General features: G+C 49.4%; 1 protein-coding gene across 1 annotated transcript; it reads left to right on the top strand.

Moving 5' to 3' along the window:
• The first annotated feature begins 1534 nt into the window (after positions 1 to 1534).
• Positions 1535 to 26297, top strand: LOC102948801 (lipopolysaccharide-binding protein). The gene is made up of 15 exons (XM_007077714.3): positions 1535 to 1711; positions 3388 to 3502; positions 4621 to 4749; positions 8050 to 8205; positions 9038 to 9101; positions 13065 to 13128; positions 13736 to 13827; positions 14338 to 14514; positions 15857 to 15916; positions 17889 to 18056; positions 19349 to 19416; positions 20200 to 20242; positions 22468 to 22531; positions 23333 to 23409; positions 24995 to 26297. The coding sequence occupies exons 1-15, from the start codon at positions 1588 to 1590 to the stop codon at positions 25037 to 25039; spliced, it is 1446 nt and encodes a 481-aa protein (XP_007077776.1). The 5' UTR covers positions 1535 to 1587; the 3' UTR covers positions 25040 to 26297.

Here is a 26297-nt window from a genome sequence, read left to right as displayed (position 1 = left end):
GCAGCCTCTCGTCCCTGCCCCACCCCGCCCCAGGCTGCAGGGCTCAGGATTCGGAAGCCTCGGCCCTGCCCTCAGGAGCACCCAGGCTGGGGCACAGGGGACAGAGGAGCCGAGAGGCCTGGGCTGGAGGCTTCCCCTGTGCTCATCGCAGGAAATTCTGATCCGAACCCCGATGCCAGTGCCTTTTATGACCCATTGGGAAGAAACTGTTCCTCCCACCATATTCGATCTCTTGAGGCGGTCGCAGAGACCCGCCCAGGGTCAAGGGGAGGATATAGAGACTCCACGTTTTGATGGCGTGTATAAAAGAATTTGTGGACATATTTTTAAAGGACCACAATTACCAAGAAGCAGAGAGTGGTTAATGCTATGAGGGAGGAGGTGCAGATATTCTGGGACCTCAGAGGAGGACCTCTCTCTAATCCAGGGAAACGGGGGGGTGATCAGGGAAGGCTTCCTGGAAGTGGAAGCAGAACAAAACTCACAAATATAGGATCCGTGGGGTGGGGGGGGGGGAAGGGGAGGATCCTTATGTATTAAGCACAATCCCTACTATAAATTTTGTTCTCCAAAATGAAATTTTATGATCTTTACTTACTGCGGATGCAGTGTATCCCCAAGAAAATAAAAATTTTGAATATCAACAAACAAAAAGATTTTCAAAACGCGCAAAATCCTGCCCCCCCCCAAACAGAGACAATTCCTCAAAACTCCTTGCTAAACATTTTCCAGACCGGCAAACGTGGGAACAGAACCTCCCTCTGTGGTGTCATTGGAAACTGTCCCTCCTGAGCATCTTTCTGCATCAAGAAATAAATATACGGAATCAAGAAATACATTTATGATACATTCAAGGGAGGCATTACTTTCAATGTATGGTAACTAATTTGGCCAATCCCCTTTTGTTGGACACTCCGGATTGGGTCCACTGCTCCCTTGCCTGTTTAATGCTGCACAGCAATGAGCATTTTGTTGCAGTGACATATTTCACGCTGACTTTGATTATGTACTTACGTTCCGGAGGTGGAACTGCGGGCTACCGGGAATGCAAGTGTTTAGAGATTTGCCAAGTTGCCTTCCAGAAAATTTTACCACCAGCAAGGTTTGAGAAAGCCCATTTTTCCATGGGGGCGTGGGGGAAAGATTTCTTCATACTCAACCCTGTTTATTTAAAACGAGAGGAAAGAATTTGGGTGGTGCCCAACCTGGCTCACTCCCAGCTCTGCTACCTGTCAGGTGTGTGACCTTGAGGGACAGACGTGGCCTCTCTGAGCCTCGGTTTCCTAGTCTGTAACATCGGGCTTTCCTAGCAATGCATGTGGGGTCTTTTTGTGGGAAGGGTGGACAGAGATTGTCACCCAGGGTCAGGCCAACCCACCCTCTGACCCGGGACAGCAGCAACCACCTTCTAAGCATGACCCATGACCCCAGCAATGTTGCAAGCCAGTTCCAGGCTCTGTACCTCCCATTCCCGTTGCCCCGAACCGGATCCCAGGAACCCGCCCCCACTCGGGAGCCACCCCTGCCCCAGCCCTCCTGGTATATGGGAGCCGGACCCGGCCTGGGCCACTCCACTGGGAATCCAGGATGAGGGCCTTGGCCGGGGCCCTGCCCTCTCTACTGCTGAGGTTGCTGCTTACATCCTCCCCTGAGCCCCTGGGTGCCAACCCCGGCCTGGTCGCCAGGATCACTGACAAGGGACTAGAGTATGGTAAGAAGCTGTGGCTGTTGGCTGGACTGGGGACCCGCTGGGCACCAGGCTGCTCTGGGAACGGTGGAGGACACCAACGGGGTGCTCTCCCTCGGGGCGGCGAGCCGAGGTCAGGCCTTGTCACCCGCCTGCTGTGCCACTCGGGCGCGTTATTTGTCTGAGCCAGGGGTCTCCTCACTAGCCAACAGGGATAAGGATTTAGAGCAAGCAGTTGATTTGGGGGAGGATGCCAGGAAACAGCACAGGAGAGTGGGAACATGAGATGAGAAAGGGAAGGCAGCCGGGGGACAGGAGAGGTGTGTAAGGACAGGAGAGGTGACTGGGACAAGTCCCCTGGAAAGTTCTTGGTAGAGCTTGGAAACCTCTGTCTTAAATCCAGAAGTCAGAATGGCGGTTGCCGCCAGAGAAAGACAGTGACCCGGAGGGGACGGGAGGGAGCCCGCCGGGTGCTGGGAATGTGCTCTGGGTGGTGGTTACACGCGTATACGAACATTTAAGAATTACCCGGCAATGCCTTGTATCTATGTCATAGCTCACTCTTAAAAGAGTGAGAAGTAGGACTGCTTTGCTGAAGCCAAGCGTCAAAATTAACCCATCCAAGGGCCAGGGTGCTGAGGTATTTATACACCAGTCCCCACAGTCACCGCACGGCTGTCCTCACATCCATGGAGCCTCAATTGCCTTTTCTGTTAAATGGGGTGATAATGTTCCCTCAGGCAGGGCTGTTGGGAGACGAGAAAAGGAAATCAGGGAAGGCTTCCTGGAGGAGGTTAGGGGAGGCACAAGAGGTGAGTGGGAATTAACCAGGGACGAGGGGTAGCGTTCTGGCAGAAGGCCCGGCACCCGCACTCACTAGAGACAGGAGTACAGCTGGAAAAAGGGAAGACCACTGGTCCTCTGTGCACACATGCCGTCCTTGAGGACAGAACCCTGGGTCCCTCGTGTACCCGAACAAAGGGGCCTGGTAAATGCTGTGTGTTTTGAAACCCTAAGTCAGGCAAAATTTGCCTTTGGTTCCTTTCCGCTGTGTGAATGTATCATGTCTACTTAAGCCAATCGTCTAGAGTTGGACATTTTGGTCCTTTCCATATTTTTAGAACATAAACCCTGCTTTGCTGCTCCGGGGCCTTTCCTGAGCACCTACTATGTGCACCACACCCCAAGCTAGGAGTGCTTGTTATCTGCCCCCGGCCCCTCTTTGCTCTGCAAGGGTCTCCTGTAATCCTCATGCCAGCCCCAAGAAGAGAGTTCTGTTACCATTGCCATGGAGAAAGTGAAGGCTGAAGGCTTGCTCAAGGTCAGCCAGCTAGAAAGACCTCAATGCCGGGATTCCGTCCTTAAGTCTTTACATCTAGCACAGGCTAGATGCCGGGAAGGCCAGGACAGAGGACCACCCACCCACACCCACAGCACTCCTCCCCTGGTGGGGTTGCTGACAAAGACAGTTTCCTCACCCATCAGCTGGGCACCCACATAACAGCACCACGTGAAACGGGGTGATGCGCCTGTTTCCTGAAGTCACATGGTACTCAACAGGGGCTCAAGATTCCGTAACTGTCATTAATACTTATAAGGAAGTTGGCCTGTCTCCCTAGAGCAGGCGGGAGCCACTGAAGGGTTTAGAGGGGAGGCAGGCAGGCAGGCCAGGCTGACTCATAGCTTTTTCCTGTCCACAGTGGCCCGCGAGGGATTGGTGACCCTGCGGGAGGAACTGCTCAGAATCAGGCTGCCTGACTTCACCGGGGACTTCAAGATCAAGCCCTTCGGCCGTGGGCACTACGAGTTCCATAGGTGGGGACTTCCTTCTGCAGGGGCCCTGAGAGGGTGGGGAGGGGTGGGGGTCAGCAGGGGAAGGAGAACCCCAGGACCTCCCTGGGGCAGCAGTGGGAGAGTTCACTGCAGCATTCAGAGGGAGGTCCTGGGGAGGAGTTGGGTTCCCCCATTCATTCATTCATCCAATAAATATCAAAGAAGACCCACCAGTTGTGTGACCTGAGCCTCAGTTCCCTTATCTGTAAAATGGGGATGACACTGTGATAATCTAGGCTCCAGTCTGGCCCCTGGATGTAGTCTGGAAGGGAAGATAGACCTTAAACTTTAAAGACAGTAGCCCAGCTCTTAGAGCTGAGGGTTGTACATCCGGGGGAGTCAAGGAAGGCTTCCCAGAGGAGCCGGCATTGGAGCTGAGCCTTCAGAGGATCGTTAGACATGAGCAGCTGATGCCAAAAAAGGGCATGAAATGCTTATTGAGGCACAGCCAATGGAGGGGGGCAATCCAGTCACAGCTCATCACCCCCTCCCTGCCTGCTACCACTGATGGCTTCATTCTTTCTTTCTTTTATTCAGTCCATCAGCAAACATTTATTGAGCACCTACTATGTGCCGGGCAAATAAAATGAAATGACCATTGTTTTCCCACTGACGGCCCCACGATATGTGTCATCTTGGTTTGCTTCTCCCAGCACTCTGTGTCTTTTCTTGAGGCTGGCCCCAGCCTTCCCTGGATCTGATCCCTCAACCCGGATCTGTCAAGGGAGCCGCAAAACGCAAAGGGGTGTGCCTGTGGGCCCAATTCCAGATCCTACCCAGGACCACGAGATTCATGGGCTCTGATCCCAGCTGCGTGACTTTGGGCAAGTGCGGCCCTTTCAAGAGGTTCTATTTCCCCCTCTGTAACAAGGGAACGAGGACAGTGCTGTCCCCTTTGAGAGGCCTAAGTGACATAATGGATGGAACGCGCTTAGCATGGCCGCACAGTCAGGGGGAGCCACACGCCTGCCTGAAGCAGGCTCTGCCCGCCAAGTCCCCGTGGGGTGGGGGTAGGGGGCGGTGGAGGTCAGAGCAAGAGCCCTGCTGAGGAGGGACCCAAGCTGGGGCTGACATGGCACTCCGTGCCTCTCTCTCCTCAGCCTGCAGATCCACAGCTGTGAGCTGCCTGGCTCCACTCTGACACCCCTTCCCGGCCAGGGCCTGAGTTTCACCATCTCTGACTCCTTCATCAGAGTCCAGAGCGAATGGAAGGTGCGCAAATCTTTCGTGTAAGTAGACTCTGCCCCCAGGCTCTTGGGACCTTGGCCTTGGTCTTTCTCCCATCCTTCTTGAGCCCAAGGTATTCCCGGCTCATCAGAAAGGCCACTCGGTAGATGAAAGGAGCCCACAGGGGCCTGAGCCCTGGCTCTTGGTTAAGACTTAAGCTTTCCTGGTGGGGTTATGGGCGAGCTGAACGAGAGAATGCTGTTTCTTTTCGGTTTGCTTTCCCCAGGAGCAGACCCCAAGACAAGAATTCAAGTGCAAGTACTTTACCTGGGAAATGACTGAAGGAAGCCTCCGTGGGGGTGGAGAAGGGAGGCAGGGAGGGAAGGAAGTCAGCCTGGCAGCTGATGGGAGTTCAGCCCTCCTGGGGACTTCTGGAAGCCATGCAGGCAGAGCAAACCTCTGAGTTACCCCAACTCAGCCACTACGACCCCTTCTTCCTTATTTGCCGTTGGTCAAGGGCAGCTCCCAGGGGCACAAAATCTCTGGCTCTTTGAACTGTTCTCTGACCTCCAAGGTCCTTGGATGGAAGGTGGATGAGTCTACTTGGGCTGCCATAATGAAATAGCACAGACTAGGTGGCTTAAACAAGCCTTCTGGAGGCCGGAAGTCCAAGATCAAGGTGTCAGCAGGCCTACTTTCTCCCGGGGCCTCTCTCCTTAGCTTGCAGATGGTGACCCTCTGGCTGTGTCCTCACATGGTGGTCCCTCTGTGTGCAGGCACCCCGGGTGTCCCTCTGTGTCCTCTTTTCAGTGTGTGCTTTTCCTATGAGCGTACCAGTCACATCGGATTCGGGCCCACCCTAATGGCCTCATTTTTTTTTTAAGTTTATTTTTTTAAGTAATCTCTACACCCAACATGGGGCTGGAACTCACAACCCTTAGATCAAGAGCTGCACGCTCCACGGACTGAATCAGTCAAGCATCCCCCTAATGGCTTCATTTTAATATCATCACCTCTTCAAAGGCTCTGTCTCAAATGTAGTCACATTCCGAGGTCCTGGGATTCAAGCCTTCAACATTTGAATTTGGGGTGGGGACACACAATTCAGCCCATAACAGGAAGGTGGACCAGTCTCTTCTGGGTGACCTGACTGTATTGATACTTTGGACCTGCGCTGTCCAATATGGTAGCTTCTAGCCACGTGTCTTTCCTGAGTACCTGAAAAACAGCCAAGGGCGCCTGGGTAGTTCTGTCGGTTGGGCGTCTGACTCTTGGTTTTGGCTCAGGTCATGATCTCACAGTTTCGTGAGTTCGAGCCCCGCACCGGGCTCTGCGCTGGCCAGGAGGCTGCTTGGGATTCTCTGTCTCCCTCTCTCTCCGCCCCACCCCCACTCGCACTGTCCCTGTCTCTCAAAATAAATAAATAAACTTTTAAAAAAGAAGAAGAAGAAAAGAAAAACGGCTGGTACCAGTTGAGATCTGCTGTAAGTGTGAAACACCAGATTTGAGGATTCGGTACAAGAAAGAACATAAGAAATCCCATTAATGATTTTTATGTTGCTATATGTTGAAATGATAATATATGCTGTTAAAATTAATTTTACCTCTTTCATTTTGCCTTTTTAAACGTGGCTCCTAGAAATGTTTTAATTACCTACGGGACTCACATTATATTTCTATTGGACAGCAGGGCTTTAGAAAGATGCTCAGTAGACAAGTCACATATTTATTCACTTCCCTGAAAGGAATCAAGCCGTGCTCTTCTGTCCTGGCTTTCTTCAGTTAAAGATCTCAAAGATCTTTCTGTATGAGTATATGAAAATCTACCTCATTCTTTTTTTTTTTAACCTTTTTTAATGTAATATTTTTTGAGGTGAAATTCACATAGCATAAAAGTAACCATTTTAAAGTGAACAATCCAGTGACATGTGGTACATTCCCAGTGTTGTGCCACCACCACCTCCATCTAGTTCCAGAACGTTTTCATCCCCCCACGAGATAAACTCCAGACCCATTAAGCAGTCACGGCCCATTGCCTCCTCCCCCAGCCCCAGGCAACCACCAATCTGCACTAGATCTCTATGGTTTGCCTACTGGGGACATTTCATACAATTGGAATGATATCGACATGGGACATTTTGTATCTGGCATATATTATCATCATGTTTTTGAGGTTTGTCCACAACATAGCATGCGTCAGTGCTTTATTCCTTTTTAAAAATTTTTTTAATGTTTTTTTTTTTTTTACTTTTGAGAGAGAGAGATAGCACACGAGGTGGAGGGGCAGAGAGAGAGGGAGACACAGAACCCGAAGCAGGCTCCAGGCTCTGAGCTGTCAGCACAGAGCCCGACACGGGGCTCCAACCCATGGACCGCGAGGTCATAATCTGAGCCGAAGTTGGACGCTCAACCGACTGAGCCCCCCAGGCGTCCCAGTGCTTTCTTCCTTTTTATTGATGAGTACTGTTTCATTGTATAGACAGACCACATTAGCCCTCATTCTTTTTAAAGGCCGCATGGCATAGATGCCCACGGCTTGTTGAACCTGTGCCCCACCAGTTGACATTTAGATTGTTCATCACCTTCTGCTATTACCCATGATGCTTCTGTGAGCTGCCCCACGCATATAACTTGGCAGGAAGAGCCACAGAGTAAAGTTCTAGAAACAAAATCTCTAGGCCAAAGATGCGTGTGTTAGGTTGGATCCCACCAGTCTATGTTCCAGATATGCTCTCCCAACCACGGTGTCTGGGACTTCTGTTTACCCGTTACCTTCACAAGCTTCAAGAACGTTCACCAATCTGATAGGTAAAAACTGGCATCATTTTATTTTCATTTTTAATAACTTTTCATATGCTTATTTGCAATTGAACTTCCTGTTTGATATCTTTGATCCCTTTTTTCTTCTCTTGGGTTGTTTTGCCCTTTCCTTATTAATTTGTATAAGCCTGTTCTTTGTGTATTAAGGAAATTAGCTCATATGTTACGGAAATTAGCTCTTCGGCTGGCTCACCATGAGATTTTTTTTTTTTACTTTGAATACGGAAGGTTTTTTGTTCACTGAAGTTTTAATTTTCTATGCTGGCCAGTTTATTAACCATTTCCTTTATGGCTTTTGAGACTTGGATCCTACCTAGAAAGGCTTTTGCCCACTCTTTCCCATAAATAACTAGACCCAGTCTTTCTTCCTGATCATTTGTGGTCTTATTTGTAATAAATCTTTACTTTGTAATAATTTTTGTAATTAAAGTTTTGATCCAGCTCCATTTATTTTGGGGTAAGAATTGAGCTTCCTATTTTCCCCCCAGATGGTGGCTGATCTTAGTCTAGGAATCAATGACTGCTTCTCTCCTTTCCTCCAGGAAACTACACGGCTCCCTTGATGTGGAGGTCAAGGGCATTACCATTTCAGTCAACCTTCTCTTGGGCAGAGAGCTCTCTGGGAGGCCCACTGTCAGTGCCACCAGCTGCAGCAGCCACATTCAAGATGTGGAGGTGGACGTGTCGGGAGATTTGGGGTAGGTCACCATCAGGACCCTGGCCAACTTGATCCCTGGGTGCAGCCCGAGATCCACCCAGCCCGAAGCCTGGCTTCTGATAAGCATAAGTGTCCAGGCGTCATGAACAGGCACATCACAGGCACTTAGAGGTCATTCCTTGGAGGACCCTGCTGAGATGAACAGAGGTAGTTTCAAGCCAGGAATGCTGGTGGGGACCACCATCAAGGGAGTGAAATCTGATCATTGGAAGAACACAAGGGCCTTTGGCCAAAGGAGAGGGTGCGGACAATATACAAGTACTTGAGTACATCTCTTTGAGTCTCAGTTTCCTTGTTTAGAAATATATGGATTCTCGGGGCGCCTGGGTGGCACAGTCGGTTAAGCGTCCGACTTCAGCCAGGTCACGATCTCGCGGTCCGTGAGTTCGAGCCCCGCGTCAGGCTCTGGGCTGATGGCTCGGAGCCTGGAGCCTGTTTCCGATTCTGTGTCTCTCTCTCTGCCCCTCCCCCGTTCATGCTCTGTGTCTCTCTCTGTCCCAAAAAAAATAAATAAAAAACGTTGAAAAAAAAATTTAAAAATAAGAAATATATGGATTCTCAAGCCTCTCCTCCAAATCTACTGAGCCTGATCGGGGTGCAGCAGGAGGCTGGGAGACCAGATGCGCTGAATCAGTGAACGTACTGGGAGCTGGGGACTCTGGATTTTCATCCTGTCCAGAATTCTGTCACACAGCAGGGCACCAAGACGGGTTGAGGGGGCTCCATTGGAGACTGGCCTGGCCCCTCTGCTGCCTCACTGCCCCTGCATTCGGCGGAACACAGCTGACCATTCTTTGTGCTCCTATCCCCAGGTGGCTGTTGAATCTCTTCGACAACCAGATTGAGTCCAAGTTACGCAAAGCGTTGGAAAACAAGGTAGGAATGTCCACGCGGCTGGTATCCCGCCGTGCCATGCAAGGGTGAGGTGTAATTCCTCACCGACTTCTGGTCCTAGATGGTCAGGAGGGCTGGCCCAGACATACTTAAGCCCAAGGCCCAGAAAGGACAAATCACTTGGAGCCAGCGTGCAGTCAGGCTGGGGCAAAATGTGGGTCTCTGGACTCCAAGTGGGTGTGGTCAGGCAGAGAATGGTAAGAAGTTCAGCCAATGGTAAAACAGCAGGGACCGAACAGACTCCTCCCCTTCTCTCTGCTTGAACTTGTTCAGGGCGTGCTCCCCCCGCCCCCTCACTGCCCTGCACACCACAAGGCCAAAAAGGAAATTAACACTTAGGTGCCTGCAGACAGCAGGCAGGAAACTTGGGGAACGTGAGAACCGGGTGTTCATGAGCCCCTGCCTTGGACGGGAAGGCAGCCACAGAGGGTCGGTTTTTCCCATTTAAAAAAAAAAAATTACGTGAAATCTCCAAATTTTGAAACCTCTGGCTAAAACAAAGAGGTTTCACGTTAGACACTCATTTCATCCCCAAAATCCCATTCCTGAGGTATTATGAATGTGGAGCTGTGTCTGTAGCAACGATTGTGCTTGAGAAGGGAGAAAGTAATGAAGGAAGAAAGAGGAAAACACAGACACACACACACACACACACACACACACACACACTCACACTCCACTTGGTCCAACGTCTGGTCTTGTTTTATAAGTTTACTTATTTATTTTGAAAGAAGGAGAGCACAGGAGGGGCAGAGAGAGACAGGGACAGAGAGAATCTTAGGCAGGTTCTGCATTGTCAGTGCGGAGCCCGATGCGACGCTCGAACCCACGAACTATGAGATCATGCCCTGAGCCGAAATCAAGAGTTGGCCATTTAACCAACTGAGCCATCCAGGTGCCCCTGGTGTTGTTTTGAGTGTCCCCTGCTGGTTTAAGTGGGAATAGCAGACAGACCCCACAGATGGGAATGGCAACCTGGATTCTGTTCCTTTCCTTTTTCTAGAGTCCTGGGGTGTAGGTGAGCTGGGGACATATGCTAACCTCCTTATTGTGCGCCCCATTTCCATGATGCCATGGCTTTCTGAATAGGACACAGTATTCTTCCACAGTGTGGGTGCAAATAATGACTAGTATATTATATAATATAGTAATACATTACAAGTAGCGTTGATATAATAATTGTCATGGTAATTTATTAATTATTGTTTTGATCAGTTAATATAATTAATGTGAACCGAATATATCACTGTATAATTATTCTTTTTTTAAATTTTTTTAAACATTTATTCATTTTTGAGAGAGAGACAGACAGACAGAGCATGAGTGGGGGAGGGGCAGAGACAGAGGGAGACACAGAATCCGAAGCAGGATCCAGGCTCCGAGCTGTCAGCACAGAGCCCGACGCGGGGCTCGAACTCACAAACTGTGAGATCATGACCTGAGCTGAAGACGCTTAACTGACTGAGCCACACAGGCGCCCCTAATTATTCTTATTTATAGCAATGGCAGCTATTTATTGAGCCTGTGGTTTGGCCAGAAGTAGTGTGCTAAGCACTGAACCATTGATATGCCATTGAGTCTCAACCACAACCTTTGAAGAAGGTGCTGTTTTCTACATTTGATAGAAGAGGCTCTGAGAGGTGGGATAACTTGCCCGGTGGTCACCTTGCTAGTGAGGAGCTAGGTCGGGTTTCGAACTTCCTAGAACATGGAGCATCTTGTACCAAAGGCCTCACAGGGGCTGGGTGTCTCGTGAAAGATGGAGATCTCACCTGACCCTGACCTTTATGGGTCTTCAGAAATCTCCTTCTTCCAGGAAGGCTAAGAGCCTGATACAGGACCTTTCAAATTCCTCACTCAGGAAGGGATATGGTATCTGACCAACAGGGTTAAGAATAAGCACTTACTGGGGCGCTTGAGTGACTCGGTTAAGCGGCCGACTTCGGCTCAGGTGATGATCTCACGGTCCGTGAGTTCGAGCCCCGCGTCGGGCCCTGTGCTGACAGCTCAGAGCCTGGAGCCTGTTTCGGATTCTGTGTCTCCCTCTCTCTGACCCTCCCCCGTTCATGCTCTGTCTCTCTCTGTCTCAAAATTAAATAAACGCTAAAAAAAATTTTTTTTTTTAAATAATAGGCACTTACTACATGTTTGCTCTCTGGGCCGTATATACGTACTGTCTCATTCCCCTAGTCCCCCCAAAATCCCTGGGAAGCAGGGATTGGCCTTGTCACTGGATCCTGTGTGTGAGGACTCGAAAGCAGGGAAAGATTCTTCAAAGGTCACACAGCCAGCGGGGGGACCAAACAGGATTTGAACCCAGGTTTGCTCAGCTCACGTACTACACCCTTACCCCGCCTCCCTGGGAGGCCCTACTACAGGTCTGGGCCTGAGGGCCCAAGGGCCTTCGCTCCCCGCATCGTGCAGGTCCCCTCCGGGGGGTGGGGCATCCAGGGGGGCCTTTAGGAAGATCCGATGGGCCTTTGTCTGAAGGAAAAACAAGAAGGGGACAGGCTCCAGTGAGGCCAGCAGCATTTCCTTGTTCATGTGAAATCAACCATGACTATTGTTCACCACACCTTTCTTTGCTCTTTAGCAGCAACCTGATGCCAAGCTCCTCTCCCCAAACTGAGCCAGCTACGAAGGGAGGCTACGATCTCACCTCTTGCCTGCTCTGCCCCCAGCGTAGTTCCTTCCCCACAACCTTGTGCCTGATTTATGTCTGCTCACCCTTTAGCCTTCCCTTAAAATGTCACCTCTTGAAGGAAGGCACCTGCAACCCCCACACAAAGCCAGGGCCCCACCCCATGCTCTCAGAGCCCACCCCGCCATGTTCCTCTCCTTCCTATATGCGTGGATCCTTCTTTTTTTTTTTATTTTTTTTTTAACGTTTATTTATCTTTGAGACAGAGAGAGACAGAGCATGAACGGGGGAGGGTCAGAGAGAGGGAGACACAGAATCCGAAACAGGCTCCGGGCTCCGAGCTGTCAGCACAGAGCTCGCTTCGGATCCTCTGTCCTCCTCTCTCTCTGCCTCTCCCCCGCTCACGTTTTCTCTCTCTCTCAAAACACCGAGTAAAACATTAAAACAAACAAACAAAATGAAAATAGTCTCTTGATTGATTGACAATGGACTTCGTCTTTCTTGCATAAAACATTGATCTGCCCCAAGTTCCGGCTCAGATTTCTCTAACCACAATGAGAATTTGAAGACCTTTGCAAAGCAATCCCAGTGCAGAATCCTTCTAGATTTTGATGACTTTTTTTCCTCCTAAGCTTTTTCCTGTTCACACCAAGAACGTCTCTTGGTTCCCACCAGCATTTTCTTTAAGCAGCTCACCTTTCCAAGGCATTTATCTTTGGATTTCTCAGCCACATTTCGTGGGTTTACATAATAAATAATTTGAGCGATTACAAGAGCAAGTATGGCAAACTGGCTTGGGAACATACATTCCCTTTTCTTGAAAACCATGCCGCTCAGCAAAGGGGAAACAGAATACTGACCAGTCCATCCAACTTGTCGAGTGAAGTATCTACTAATTATGCAGCTGTGTGGTTATTGCTCCTGACGGTCTAGTTCTGCTATTCGATTCTAAATTCTGGGAGGCCAACGCCTCCCAAAGGAAAGTATCTTTCGTGGTAGTATTTCAGGAAGTGCCTCCGGCCGACGTCCCCTCACCAGGCTGGGTCACTGACCACCCAGCTCAGATGTCCAACCCCGGGAACAACTTTGAAAGATCCAGTTGGACCCTATTGAGGTCCACATGGGACCTACATGTTTTTGATCGTTTCTGTTTCCTGACGCACGGCACATGGTAAGCACTGATACATTTTTGTAGAATCGTTGGTCAATGAGCAAATACGTGAAAGGCCGTGACTAGAGCGATTAGCACGATGGCAGACCAAAGCCGGGGGACCCGCTCAGGCTTCTCCTCGCGTGTTTTGCAGATTTGCGAAAGGATCCAGAAATCGGTGGCCTCTGACCTACAGCCGTATCTCCAAACTCTGCCAGGTAGGCCATCCCACCCGTCCCTGGGATACTCGCGCATATACATACCTCATAAAACATTAAACGGGACAGAAACGTGGAAAGTAATCATTTTAAGTCCCCTTTTCTCCCCCAGTTTTCTCCCAAGAGGTAACCTCTGTTTAGGGTGTATCCTCTCAGAGATTTTCTTTTGTATATATGCAAATATAAATATACGCATGCAGGGGCGCCTGGGTGGCTCAGTTGGTTGAGTGTCTGACTCTTGATTTCAGCTTAGGTCATGATCTCAGGGCCATGGGATTGAGCCCCGCATCTGGTTCTGTGCTGAGGGTGGAGCCTGCTTGGGAGTCTCGCCTTCTGCCCCTCCCCCGCGCGTGCGTGCGTGCGTGTAACCCTGGAACCCATTCGGGCCCCAGGCTGAGCATACTACCCTCTTCATGGCTAATCCACCAGTGGGACAATAGAACCATGCCATCTCTTTCTTGGAGAAGCAGCTCCTTGCTGTGGGGCTGGGCTGGGTAGAAGGTCTGGGGGCAGAGGGGCAGGGAGCCATGAAGAAAGTTACAAAGGTGTGGGTCAATCAGATCCCCCACCACCTGGCTCCTGATTCCCCCCCTCTCCTGGTTCACAGTCACAACAGAGATCGACAGTTTCGCTGGCATCGATTACAGTTTAACGGAAGCCCCTCGGGCAACAGCCCAAATGCTGGACGTGATGTTTAAGGTGAGAGGCCCAGAGGAGGGGCTGGGGTGGGCTGGGCCCCAGGGTGGCATGCCCTCAGGGCCGGCCCTCACTCGGGGCCTCCTGTCTCTCCGGCTTCAGATCTGGCCCCATCTCCCCAGCGGTGCCCACTGTGTTGAGGGCAGGGCGATATGGAGTGATGGGGAGGGTTTCAAGAGCCAGAGTTCCACCAGGCATCTTACAACCCTTAGACCTTGAAACCCACGCTCTTCCCTTCCTTCATCTTGACCACCATGCAGGTGAGGTCAATCAGAACCCGGCTAGGTGGTGTAGACGGCGGTGTAGAGGGTACTATGGGTTAATATGCCAAAGCTGGGGAGCTTGTCATTAAGGGATTCTGGACCCTTAGGAAAATGCCTTTCGTGGTAGAGTTTCAGGCAGTGACTCTCGCCAGTGCCCCCGCATCAGTCTATGCGAGCGATTGCCTAGCTCAGCTGTCCAGCTCTGAGACGGACTTTGAAAAGTTCAAATGCATCCTATTTCTCTTTCCAGGGTGAAATTTTTAACCGCGATCGCTATTCCCCAGTCACCTTCCTTGCTCCTGTCATGAGTCTTCCTGAGGAGCACAACCGAATGGTCTACTTTGCCATCTCTGATTATGTCTTCAACACAGCCAGTCGGGTTTATCACGAGGCAGGGCATCTGAACTTCTCCATCACAGATGACATGGTGAGGGTGGTGGCAGAATAGCACTCACGAGTGACAGTGTAACCTGTCCTTCTTCCTTCTTTCCTTTCTACCCCATTTACATCAGTGAAATGGGAACCTGTCGTGAAAAAAGATTAAGACAAGGAAATATACAAATTGGCACAATTTCCCTTTTCTCTTTGGCCGCCAGAAAGCTCAAATCAAAATTCTTTCTCCCTTAGAACTGTGAAAGACTGTGGCTTCCTTGTCTGTGTTTTACTTTTGCCCCAGTCTAGACCTGTTGCTCTAATTCATATTTTCTCTCATGCTTGGTTGCGGAGGTTTAAAAAAAAATGAAAAAAATTTAGTAAATGAGGCAGGATAATAAATACCCCGATAAATGCATATAATTACATGGAATAGGAAATTAAGACCAAGTTACAAGTAAAGTACAATTAAAGAAAACACTATGCCCCTAAGTTGATTTTTTTTTAATAAAAAATCTCTCTGGGAGCTTCCTTGTAGCCAAAGTGAAAAAGGTCCATGATCTAGTGATTCATGGTAGAAAGAAAGGCAAAGTCTTCCTAGGACTTACCTTTAAAATACTTGTCTTAAATGGGATTTTTTGTCAGGAGTCTTAAATTTTACCATGGATGACATCTTTAATAATTCTCAAGTTTCTTTAGTATTTCTGGGTCTCAGAAAATTATTTCTCGTCGCTTTTTGTAAAGCTGAGGCCTCGTGAACAGCGTCGGGATCATGCGGGAAGCACAGAGTGCGGGCCGGCTTGGAAGGTCCAGCCGGCTCTGATGGTAGATGGGGGCCGTGTGGCGGGTGGAGGGAGTGGCTTTTTGTCTTTTCGTTGATTTCTCACACATGCACACAGGCCTTTTACTTCTGTTATCACATTTGAGTAACCCACCCTGCCTGTGGTGCAGTCCCTTTTTTTTAGTGGATCGGATCAGAATAGCTGTGTTTTACAATAGTTACATGCTGGGCCTTGGGCTAGGTGTGTTGTTCACACTGTCCCATTTAGCCCTCACAATGACCTGATAAGCAGGGACTACTATTATCCCCATGCTACAGATGAGGAAGTTGAGGCTCAGAGAGGTGAAGGGAATGGCCTGAGACCACACAGTAACAAAGCCGGGAACTATACCTACTACAGTCTTTGTGACTGCAGATCGCACCCTCACTCAGGACACCGCATGTCGCCTGTGTCCCAAGGAGAGCAGCCGGGACCCTGGCGACTGTTGCCATAGTAACACAGGCAGTCAAGAAGCTACCGTCTTGAACATCTCCCCCCCTCCCCGCGCCACACCTCCTTATTCTTACACCTTCAGCTCCAGCGGGAGTACCCTAAAACCGTGTCTCTTTGCTGCAGGTTCCTTCTGGCTCTACCATCCGGCTGACCACCAAGTCCTTCCGCCCCTTTGCACCCCGGGTAAGCCTTCTCTCAGCCCTGGGCAGGTGCAGGCCAGGCTCACTAGCCTCTGGGGGGTTCTCTTTAAAACCTCGGTGCTACTCTCAGCTGACCAAGGCCAGCAGTGAAGCCCCCAGCGGGGGCGGTGCTTCGTTCTGGAGGCTTGGGGGCTTCTCTCCAAAGCCCAAACGACAGACGCCAGAGCCCCATGTCTCGTGGGGCCACAGGTGGCCTGGTCTTTTACCGATGGTACCTGAGAATCCCAAAGAATGCCAACACGTCCTGCCAAATGCACCGTAATTAATACCATCATTAATAATAACATCATTATTAATGACATTAATAATTACAGCGGGCACGTGAGGGACCAGGCACCCTAACAGTAAATAAGAAATTTGTTTATAACCACACTAAATTCTCATAGCTCCACATCCAAAACACATAAAAGGTTCTAGAGTGGAAAATTTTCCCATCTGCTCCTGGCCCCGAACCCCCCAGTGCCCACCCCCAGTATATATCCTTCTGGGGATGTTCCGTGTGGATCCAAACAAACGCCGTGAGTCTTTTCCATTTTTTTTACACAAACAGAAACATACCACACACGTGATTTTGTACCTTCCTTTTTCGCCTTACTGGCCTGGGAGATCATTCCGTCGAGGTAGATAAGGAGCTTCCTCACTCTTGTTTCCATTGGGTATCCAGCCTGCCATCCAGTGGACTTCTGTAGCTTAACCCATCTCCCCTGAGGGACCCGGGGGTTGTTTGCCCTCGTCGCTACATCAGTGCTGCAGGGACTATCCTCGCAACTCTGTCACCGTGGGGCTAAATCTCACTGTGCATGGCATCTCATCTAACCCGACAGCATTCCACCTGTCCTCTCCCCCACCTTCCCAGCCCCCCGCAAGACACAGCTCAGACAGTCAGGAGTGTTGAACAGGCCTTGGAGAAACCTTGCAGGTGGCTGAGGGGGTTATAACGGGAAAGTTTTTAAACTTAAGGTCCTGCAGTGCCTGGGTCGCATCCTTCCATAAGGTGCCCCCCATAGGCTCCTTCTCTCCCTTGAGCTCCAGAACCGCTTATCAGGCTACCAAGTTGTCAGATTTGGAGAGCCCTCGGTGGCTCCAACCTCCTTTTAGCCCTAGAAAGAGGAGCAAACTCTTCCCCTCACACTTCCTGCTTACATCAGCCTCGACGTGGCAGACGCAACTCAGCCCAGCTTCTCAGTAAAGCCTTTTACCTCCCCAACCTTCTAAATATCTCCCTTTTACAGTAGGATGCAGGTTTTATATTTGCATAACAAAAAAAACTCACAGGGACTGTTGTTCTTTCCCCTAAAAAGGAACAAGTCTTGCCCCCCAATTAAATTCCAGTTAAACAGCAAACCGTGAGCACTGGTGAAACTGTGCCATCTAGTCTGGTCATATTTCAAAAACGGAGGGCGGTGGGGGGGGGGGGTCTGGTCTCCGCGTGCACAGTTTCCCCGAGTGCAGGGAGGGCCCGAGATGCAATAGGTCTCTCACCTCACGCCCCAGGAGGGATGGGGCATAAGAAAATTGGCCCGACCTTTCTGGAGGACAGTTTGACAATACCTGTCAAGAGCTTGAAAAATATCCCTGCCCTTTGACTCAGCAATTCCACTTCTAGGAGCATCGTCCACCCACCTCCCCAAAATAGCCAAAGGTACACACAGGGGTGATCGTTATCATGGCGAAGCCTTGGAAACCACCTGCTTTTCACTGTGGTTAGATCAGTTACAGACCCACGCACAATGGACCCAGTGCAGCCACCAGATACATGACGCAGACTCCAGATGTCTGATGACGAGGAAAGATCTCCAGGTGACCCATTAAGAGAAAGAAGAACAGAGCATTATTTTGTGAAAATAAAATCAATCAAAAAGCATTCTCAGCTTTATCTGACTCCCTTTGGGGTGCCCTTGGCAAACTTGCATATTTCCTTCTCTTGGCATAATCTCCTCATTCTGTCCCCGCAGTTAGCCAGACTGTACCCCAACATGAACTTGGAGCTCCAGGGAACAATGGCCTCAGCCCCATTCCTGAACCTCAGCCCTGGGAATCTGTCCTTGACCCCCCAGATGGAGATTGAAGGCTTTGTGCTCCTGCCCAGCTCCGTCAGGGAGCCTGTGTTCAGGCTTGGTGTGGTAAGGTGCAAAGCCTTTGCAAATGCTGTTCCAATTTTCTGCATGCTCTTCCCCCTACTCACCACCTGGTTAATTCCTTCAGATCTCAAATCTCGCTTCCTCAGAGAGACCTTTCTTGATTACCCCTTACCCTTGACCCACCTTAGGCCCCCTGTCATTTTTTTTCCTTAAAGCACCCTATTATTATAATTGCATAGCAATTATAAAGATACTTATATAGCTGTTGGCAGGTTTATTTGTTTAATGTATGTGTCTCCCACTGAGTGAGACTGGGCTATTGTTAGAAGGAAGGTGGAGGGGGTCTTTGACCTGTTTACTCTGCATCTATATCTGACCCCTGAAGATGACATTTCCCAGGCGCCCTTGAACCCTGGTTTCAGGCAAGGTCAGCCAATGGAATGTACCATCAAGAGGCCACAGGTGGGAGGAAGGAAGCAGCCAGAATATTTCTTCCTCTTTCGATTCTGGACAGAGACTCAGGCATTGACTATTTCTCCTCGGCGGTGGCTTTCATAACCCCAATTCCTCCTTCGGTTCTTCTAGTCCTGGGGTAGAAGCAGCTTTCTGCCTTTGCTAGTCTCTGAGTCACCCCTCTAACTTTTTTTTTTTTTTTGGCTTCTTGGCAATTGCATCACTTGCATAACCAATTCCCTATATTAAAGTCCCGCTGAGTTAAATATTGAGAGTGGTCTCTCCTTTCTCCCGTCCAAGAGAGAAGGGATTCTGAGTCCTTTTGGGTTCCTGCCCACCAGATGGAGAACTTTGCTCTCTTGTTTCAGATCTGAAACTCAACCACACCGATTTCTGGCAGGGTAATTGCTTCTGGATGCTGTATCTGCAGTTTGATATTATTGTTACAGTTATCAAATTTGTTGTTTAATGGATTGTACATTTAATCTATTGTACATATTGTAAACTAAAACAAAATTTTCTCATTATTATTTTTTATTACTGTCACCACTAGGGCTGATTCTTAGCCCTGAGATAGCTAAAAGCGATCCCTTTAGAGATATCCAGGGACAGGCACCCTACACCGTTTAGCGGTAGTCTGTTCACAGTTTAAACGCGTTCATAGTCAGCAATTTCAAGTAAAAAATGTTCAAGTCCAAGTTCAAACATTTATGGAGTACCTGTGATGAGCCTTCTAGGAGCCTACAGTCTAGTGGACAAGTCCCTGCTTTAACTTGCTCAGCTGTTTGTTTAAAGGAAACAGTTGGTACTAATAGGTACCCTTCCCATAGGGGACAACCTTTCTCATATAAAAACCTGTTTTCTTCTACTGGAATTCCCAGGCTACCAATGTGTCTGCCACGTTGACCTTCAACACCAGCAAGATCACTGGGGCCCTGAAGCCAGGAAAGTAAGTCAGCCTCCCGCTCACATGGGGACACTCAACTAGGCTTCGTCCATCTGGACCCTCTAGCTGATTCTCTGCAGCTGGGGATGGGGCTGTGAGCAGAGCCTCCTCTCAACGTTGGGGCCCACAACTGGGGAAGGAAACTTAAATTTTACATGAGTTGTTGCCCCATGGGTCCTGCCTCCATAAACTTCCTTCCCACCTAATCCCCATTACTTCCAAATTTCTAAAGAATTTTTGAAAAAATTTTTTTAAAAAAATGGGGCGCCTGGGTGGCTCAGTCGGTTGAGCGCCCAGCTTCGACTCAGGTCATGATCTGTGGTTTGTGCGTTTGAGCCCCACGTCCGACTCTGTGCTGACAGCTCAGAGCCGGGAGCCTGCTTCAGATTCTGTGTGTATCTCTCTCCGCCCCTCCCCTGCTCACACTCCATCTCTCTCTCTCTCTCTCTCAAAAACGAATAAACATTAAAAAAGTAATAGTAAAGAATTAACTAATACTGCTTTTGTTTAGCCTGTGAATTTCAAACATCAGCTCTGTTGACTTTCTAATATCAGATAAAGATTGAGTTCCTCTACACGACCCATCTCCCCTCTGCAAGCCTTCACGATAAGGGGGTATCACAATAAGGGGGTTTTGTTATTTAATCATCTTTTTCAGTCCCATCCTTACCCTATCCTTGGCTCTGTGTCTTCTCAAGCCAGTGCCTCCTTTCTGGGGACCCCACATCACTTGAGTGGAAATTCCCATGGGCATAATGACCACATCTCTGAATCTTCTCGTTACAGGGTACAAGTGGAACTGAAAGAATCTAAAGTTGGAGTATTCAATGTAAGTTCTTATTGTTTTTATTGATGAAATGTTTAAGGTATTAGTTAATTTCATGCATTTACTAAGCAATGCTATGGCACCCATTAGTAGAAAAGGGAAGAATTAGGGGCGCCTGGGTGGCTCAGTCGATTGAGTGTCGACTTCAGCTCAGGTCATGATCTCACGGTCCATGAGTTCGAGCCCCGCGTCGGGCTCTGTGCTGACTCTCAGAGCCTGGAGCCTGTATCAGATTCTGTGTCTCCCTCTCTCTCTGCCCCTCCCCTGCTCATGCTCTGTCTCTCTCTGTCTCAAAAATAAATAAAAACATTAAAAAAAATTGTTTAAAAAAGAAAGAAAATAGAAAAATTAGAAGATCTGCTTTCTGCCCTAGAAAAGGGTAGAAGTTCTCAAAGACGTGAAACATAGGGCCAAGGAGCAGTTACATCCCAATACAAGATAAGATATCGGGTGCTAGCTCTCATTGGATTAATCTGAATCACATGGCCATTCTTTAGACACTCACTGTGGTTAAAAATTGGACAAGGCCGATTGACCAAACATGGGTTTCATCTGGACTCCTGGGGCCAGGATGTGGGGTCTCAAACCATACGGACTGAGCCTGGAAAGGAGGGGGTCCCCAGGGGAAAATAAGAGCTCCGTTATTAAAACCAGAGGAATGGATTGTGGGGCAGGCTAACCCAAGAGGTGATTCCACAAGGAGGAACAGACAGTGAAATGGATGGCCCCATATTGAAGGAAGAAAGACTGTAGGAACATCAGCATGGGAAGAAGTAATCAGGGAAAAGTCTCTGACAAGAGGGAAAACAGGAGGACGGCAGTTCCTCCTCAGGCCAAGCAGGAGATGGATAGACTTTAACTTGCAAACACCATCCCGCCCTCACTGGCCCCTCTGGCCAGCCACCCCCTGCCCTCTGCTGCCCAGACCTTCCCTTACGAACTTACCAAGTAGAAACAAGCACATAAACTGTGGGGAGAGATGCTACCCCCAAGGACCCCAAACGATGACCTCTTTCCGTAACAAAGGAGGAAGGGAATAATGACACGCTAATATTGCCTCTGTGCGTGGCATGAAAAAGTGTTCCATGAGGTGGGGCGCCTGGGTGATGCAGTCGGTTAAGCGACCAACTCTGGCTCAGGTCATGATCTCATGGTACATGGGTTGGAGCCCCGCGTTGGGCTCTGTGGTGACAGCTCAGAGCCTGGAGCCTGCTTCTCATTCTGTCTCCCTCGCTCTCTGCTCCTCCCCCGCTCATGCTCTGTTTCTCTCTCTCCCTCTCCCTCTCTCTCAAAAATAAATAAACATTAAAAAAATTAAAAATGTTCTATGAGGTGAACAGTCAAATGTAAAGATTCACAAAAAGTCATCTTACCAGAACAGAGGATGTAGAAAGCAAGAATAATAGAATCAGATAAATTCAGGTTCAAATGTGGCCCCTGCTGCTCAGTTTCTGAAAGTCACTTTCATTCTGTGGGTCTCGGTTTTCCTGTCTGTGAAATGGGGGCAGTAATATCAACTTCAAAGGGTTATTGTGAAGATTGAATCAGATGTATACGTCATGCTCTGAGCCCTATACCGGGAGCATGGTGAATGTTAAAAGTTGGGTTTCATAACTTTCGTTTTGAAATTTTTTCCAAAAAAAAATTCATTCAGGAAAACATTCTGTGAAGGAAAAATTAAATTGTAAAAAAAAAAAAAAAAGAAGAAGAAGAAAATTAATACTAAAGATAAGGCTAGGGGCGCCTGGGTGGCTCAGTCGGTTAAGCGTCCGACTTCGGCTCAGGTCATGATCTCACGGTCCGTGGGTTCGAGCCCCGCGTCGGGCTCTGTGCTGACAGCTCAGAGCCTGGAGCCTGTTTCAGATTCTGTGTCTCCCTCTCTCTGTGACCCTCCCCCGTTCATGCTCTGTCTCTCTCTGTCTCAAAAATAATAAACGTTAAAAAAAATTAAAAAAAAAAAAAAAAGATAAGGCTAAGCCAAACCCTGATGTTCTTTCTGAGGAAGGACAGTTGGGTGTGTAATCTTTCAAATGTTTCTATCCCTCTGCACGCACGTAAATGTGCATCTCAAAATAGTTTTATCTCATAAAATAGTAGCATGATGTAGCCATCTATCTGAAATTTGCTTTTTTTCCGTCTTTTTTGCCATGGCAGCACGTAGAGAATTAGCTGAGCCCAGGCAAAATGGCGCGTGTGGTCACAGTTGTATCTCTCCTGTTCTCCACCAGGTGGAGCTGTTGGAGGCGCTGCTCAACTACCACATTCTCAACACCCTCTACCCTCAGGTCAACGGTAAGAATCACTATGGATTTTTCCAAATCAAGGACAATACTCTTTGGGGGGAAAGGAGCTGGACTTGGAGATGGGAAACAGGGCTCTCCTGCAGGTTGAGTGACCTTGGATTAGTCATTTCTCCTCTGAGCTTCAGCGGCCCGTCTGTGAGATGGGCCTATTGGAGGTGGCCTCATCTCCCTCCAAGGCTCTAGCGAAATTTGGACACTGAGGCAGCTCTTTGGAGCACAGGAAACCTCCTCCTGAGAGAGAAGGAGGGGCCCACAGAAGTGCCCCCTACACCCCGAAATGGCAGGCAAAAGACAGAGGACCAAGTTAATACAGAGGGCACGAGGCGGCCCATCTCTGAATTTCCCAGTTGGTTGCCAACTCCCTAATCAGAAAATAAAGCATAAAGCCCTAAACACTGTTTCCACAAGGACCTGCTTCATTTGGCTGCGACAGAGGGCAGGACAGGGGCGGAGGGCAGAGAGCAGGTGCCCACTAGCTTAGCATGAGCGTGTGCTGCCCCATCCCGGCCACTCCTCCCATACGGCACCGTGGCTGGTATTTCAGGCTCCTGTAGCAGCCTGCCTGGGTTGACATTCCAGCTCTGCCAGTTTCTGACCTCGCACAGGTTCCTTGGCCACTCTGCGCCTCAATTTCCTTATCGGTGAAATGGAAATAATAGTCTTATCTACCTCATAATCTTTGGTGATAACTAAATGGGAATACACCGTGTATAGAGTTGGCAGAGAGGAACTTACCTTATAATTGTTGTTTATTAACAAATCTCTCTCAATGTTATGCCTCGACCTCCAGAGAAGTTGGCAGAAGGCTTCCCCCTCCCTCTGCTGAAGCACATTCAGCTCTATGACCCTGTTCTCGAGATCCACAAGGTCAGTGGGCTCAGGTGGGCTTTTGAGGATTTGGGGCAGGGGGTTGATTAGTTTTCCAAGTTCAGGGGCCATAGCTCAGTGGGGTCGGAGCCAGCCCAGCCTTACAGCTCAGAAGGCCTGGATTGGGGAGGGATGCCCCGGGCATGGCTAGATGCCATGCAGTGATCGACGTGTCCTTCAGAGGTGGCACCCCTACCGGGGCAAGAGGCATTTGACACGGTCTGTTGCCCCCACTGCCTCCCACCCCCTCCCACCATGGGGAACTTCAAGACCGGCTCATTTTGAAAACACTGCCATGGCAACAGCCCAGGTTATGAAAGCCATTTGTAAGCTTTGAACATTTCTTCTAAATTCTTAAGTGGCGGAACGTTATTATTAATATAGGTTTGATGTGCTCCCGCTCATAGACCATCACCCCATATCCCACCCCACCCCCTACAGTTACTCGCGGACCGCGAGATCATGACCTGAGCCAAAGTCGGCCGCTTAACCGACTGAGCCACCCAGGCGCCCCTCTAGGTATTTCTAAAATGCGTTCGTTCGTTTGTTTGGGATAGTTGCACTCCTGGTGCCCAGACCCTTTTTCTTTCTTTGCTTTTTTTCTTTTTTGTTGTTGTTGCAAACTAGTCCTTGGCGCTCCAACGTTAAATACCGTTCTGGCCATCAGAGACCATAACCTACTGAACGATTTCAATACCAAGGAACACGTCTGATTGTTCACTCTCCTCTTCACTATGCTGTCCAAGCATGTTCTGGTCTGTCTGTGCCCACGGTTCAGGCTATCTTTCTAGAATAGCATCTGCAAGGTGGGACAACTGGGTCGGCAGCCCTGTGAGCAGTAAAGGAGATGCCAGATCGCATCTGGTCCATCGTCAATATCCAGCAAATAACAGTCACTCAAGAGAGTGAAGGGCAGCAGAGTGGTCAGGGACACTGAGACACTGACCAACTGCTATATTTGGAAAAACAAATATCCAAAGTCCTTTTGGGCCCAGAGATGCTCAACATCCAACTCCTGCTGAGTGATTACAAGGAGTCAGACAGCTCGTTATTTAAGTCAAAACTGACAATTCACACAGCTGGCCTCAGGATGGCACGTGGGAAATCATCAGAAGATTTATTCTACACTATCATGCTCATTAGAATTTTGAGGTCATTTGTTTGACCTCCAAAGGCATGGGATGGATCACTGTGGGAGAGAATTGGACTTCGCCTGGAGTTCAGAGTTCCCGCCCCTTCGGGTGATGGAAAGTTACCAGGAGGTAGGAGAGTAAATCCCAGCCACGCACAATTTTGTGTTATTCACGAAGGAGAGAAAATTTAGGTGACACAAAGGACATTTATGAGGCCTGCCAGGAAGCAGCAGCTTGGGAAATGACAGATAAATTGCCACCTTAGAGAAGGTGGCTGGCAAAAGCTGTGCTTTGTGGAGACCTTGGGGATGGAGGTACGTTCGCGATTTATGCACTGACCTGTTTCTGCCAGAGCTTGTGTTTCCCCAGACGTGGGCCTCCCTTTAAGTGGAGATACATCTTTTCGGAGTAGAGGATGCTTTTACCATCTTGTCCTGTCTTGTCTCTCCTAGGACTTCCTGTTCCTAGGTACCAATGTCCAGTACACGAGAGTTTGAGGGCAAGGAGAGAGACGGGGGCTTGGAGGCCACAGCTAGATCGGCAAGTTGCTTTTCCAGATGTGCAGCATATTCCCGGAGATTCTGAGAAGATGAAGATTTTTCCGTTCTCAGATCTGGGGGAGAGGTCTGCCTGGCCCCGGCCCCCACACCGCTCCTCTTCAGCAGGTGCACCCACACCTTCTCGGACTCTGGACTTCACTTTCCCCCCAAGATTGGACCATCTTCCCCCACTGGCCTATACTATCTTTAAGGGCAGACACCATCAGGTCCCTGTGCCTGGCACGTAGTAGGTCCTCAATAAATATTTATTGAATGGTTCAATGAAGGAACCACTTGGTACTCTCGCTGAACCTCCCTACCACCCACCATCTTTTGACTGAGGGGTCTTTGGATGGTCAGCCCCATCCATGTTCTGCAAGGCTCAACCCCGACCACATTCCCCTTTCTCACTGGCTGCTACTATGGGAAGTTCAATGAGGAAACAAGGGGTTCTGCTCCCCACCCAGCCCTGGGCCTGGTAGTGACACCCGGTCTGTAAGGCACTTTGTCTATCACCGTGCTTGGGCAGCTCATGGGCGCACCTCAATATGTGCTCCCGTCCTCACTTCCTGCCTGCTGCAGCCGAGGGAGCCGCTGGGTCTCCCAGAGCAAACCCTCAGCCTCCCGCTGTTCTCCCCACTGAAATGGGTGTAAATTAGGAAGAAATGGATCCCTCTAGGTTTTCGGTCCGACCCCCATAAAAAGCTCATCCAACTGTTGTTTACGAGCCCCCAGCCTGGAGGAAGAGGCCATGATTTCTAATCACTGAACAACCAGCCCTTGATCAGACTTACTAAAGAGTCATTTCCAAGTTATGTAGTTGGGCCCCCGGGGACTGGGAATCAGAAGGCTCGTTTGATATATTTTTTTTATTGGGTTAATGAGCAGATGGATGGAGCTGCCGGCTAAGAGATAATTCACGGGGAATAGACCCATTTACCCTGTGTGTGACAGAGCTGCGTTCCGAGATGGGACAACGCTCTGTCACCCAGCTGCTGGCAGGGTGGGCCATGGTCTCACGTGCCCCCTCCTCTTTCCTTTTGTTCACTTGTCTGCCTGCATCACCCATCCCTATGCTGCACAGGTGACAGACCTGGGCTTCGTCTATTCCTAGCCACGTGGCCTCGGTCAGGTCCCTTCCCCCTGCCTCGGGATCCTCATCTATAAAATAAGGATTGGGGTGCCTGGGTGGCTCAGTCGGCTGAGCGTCCGACTT

Source organism: Panthera tigris, chromosome A3, assembly GCF_018350195.1.
Source record: "Panthera tigris isolate Pti1 chromosome A3, P.tigris_Pti1_mat1.1, whole genome shotgun sequence".
In the NCBI taxonomy this organism is placed as follows: domain Eukaryota; kingdom Metazoa; phylum Chordata; class Mammalia; order Carnivora; family Felidae; genus Panthera; species Panthera tigris.
This window is presented reverse-complemented; position numbering and strand designations above follow the sequence as displayed.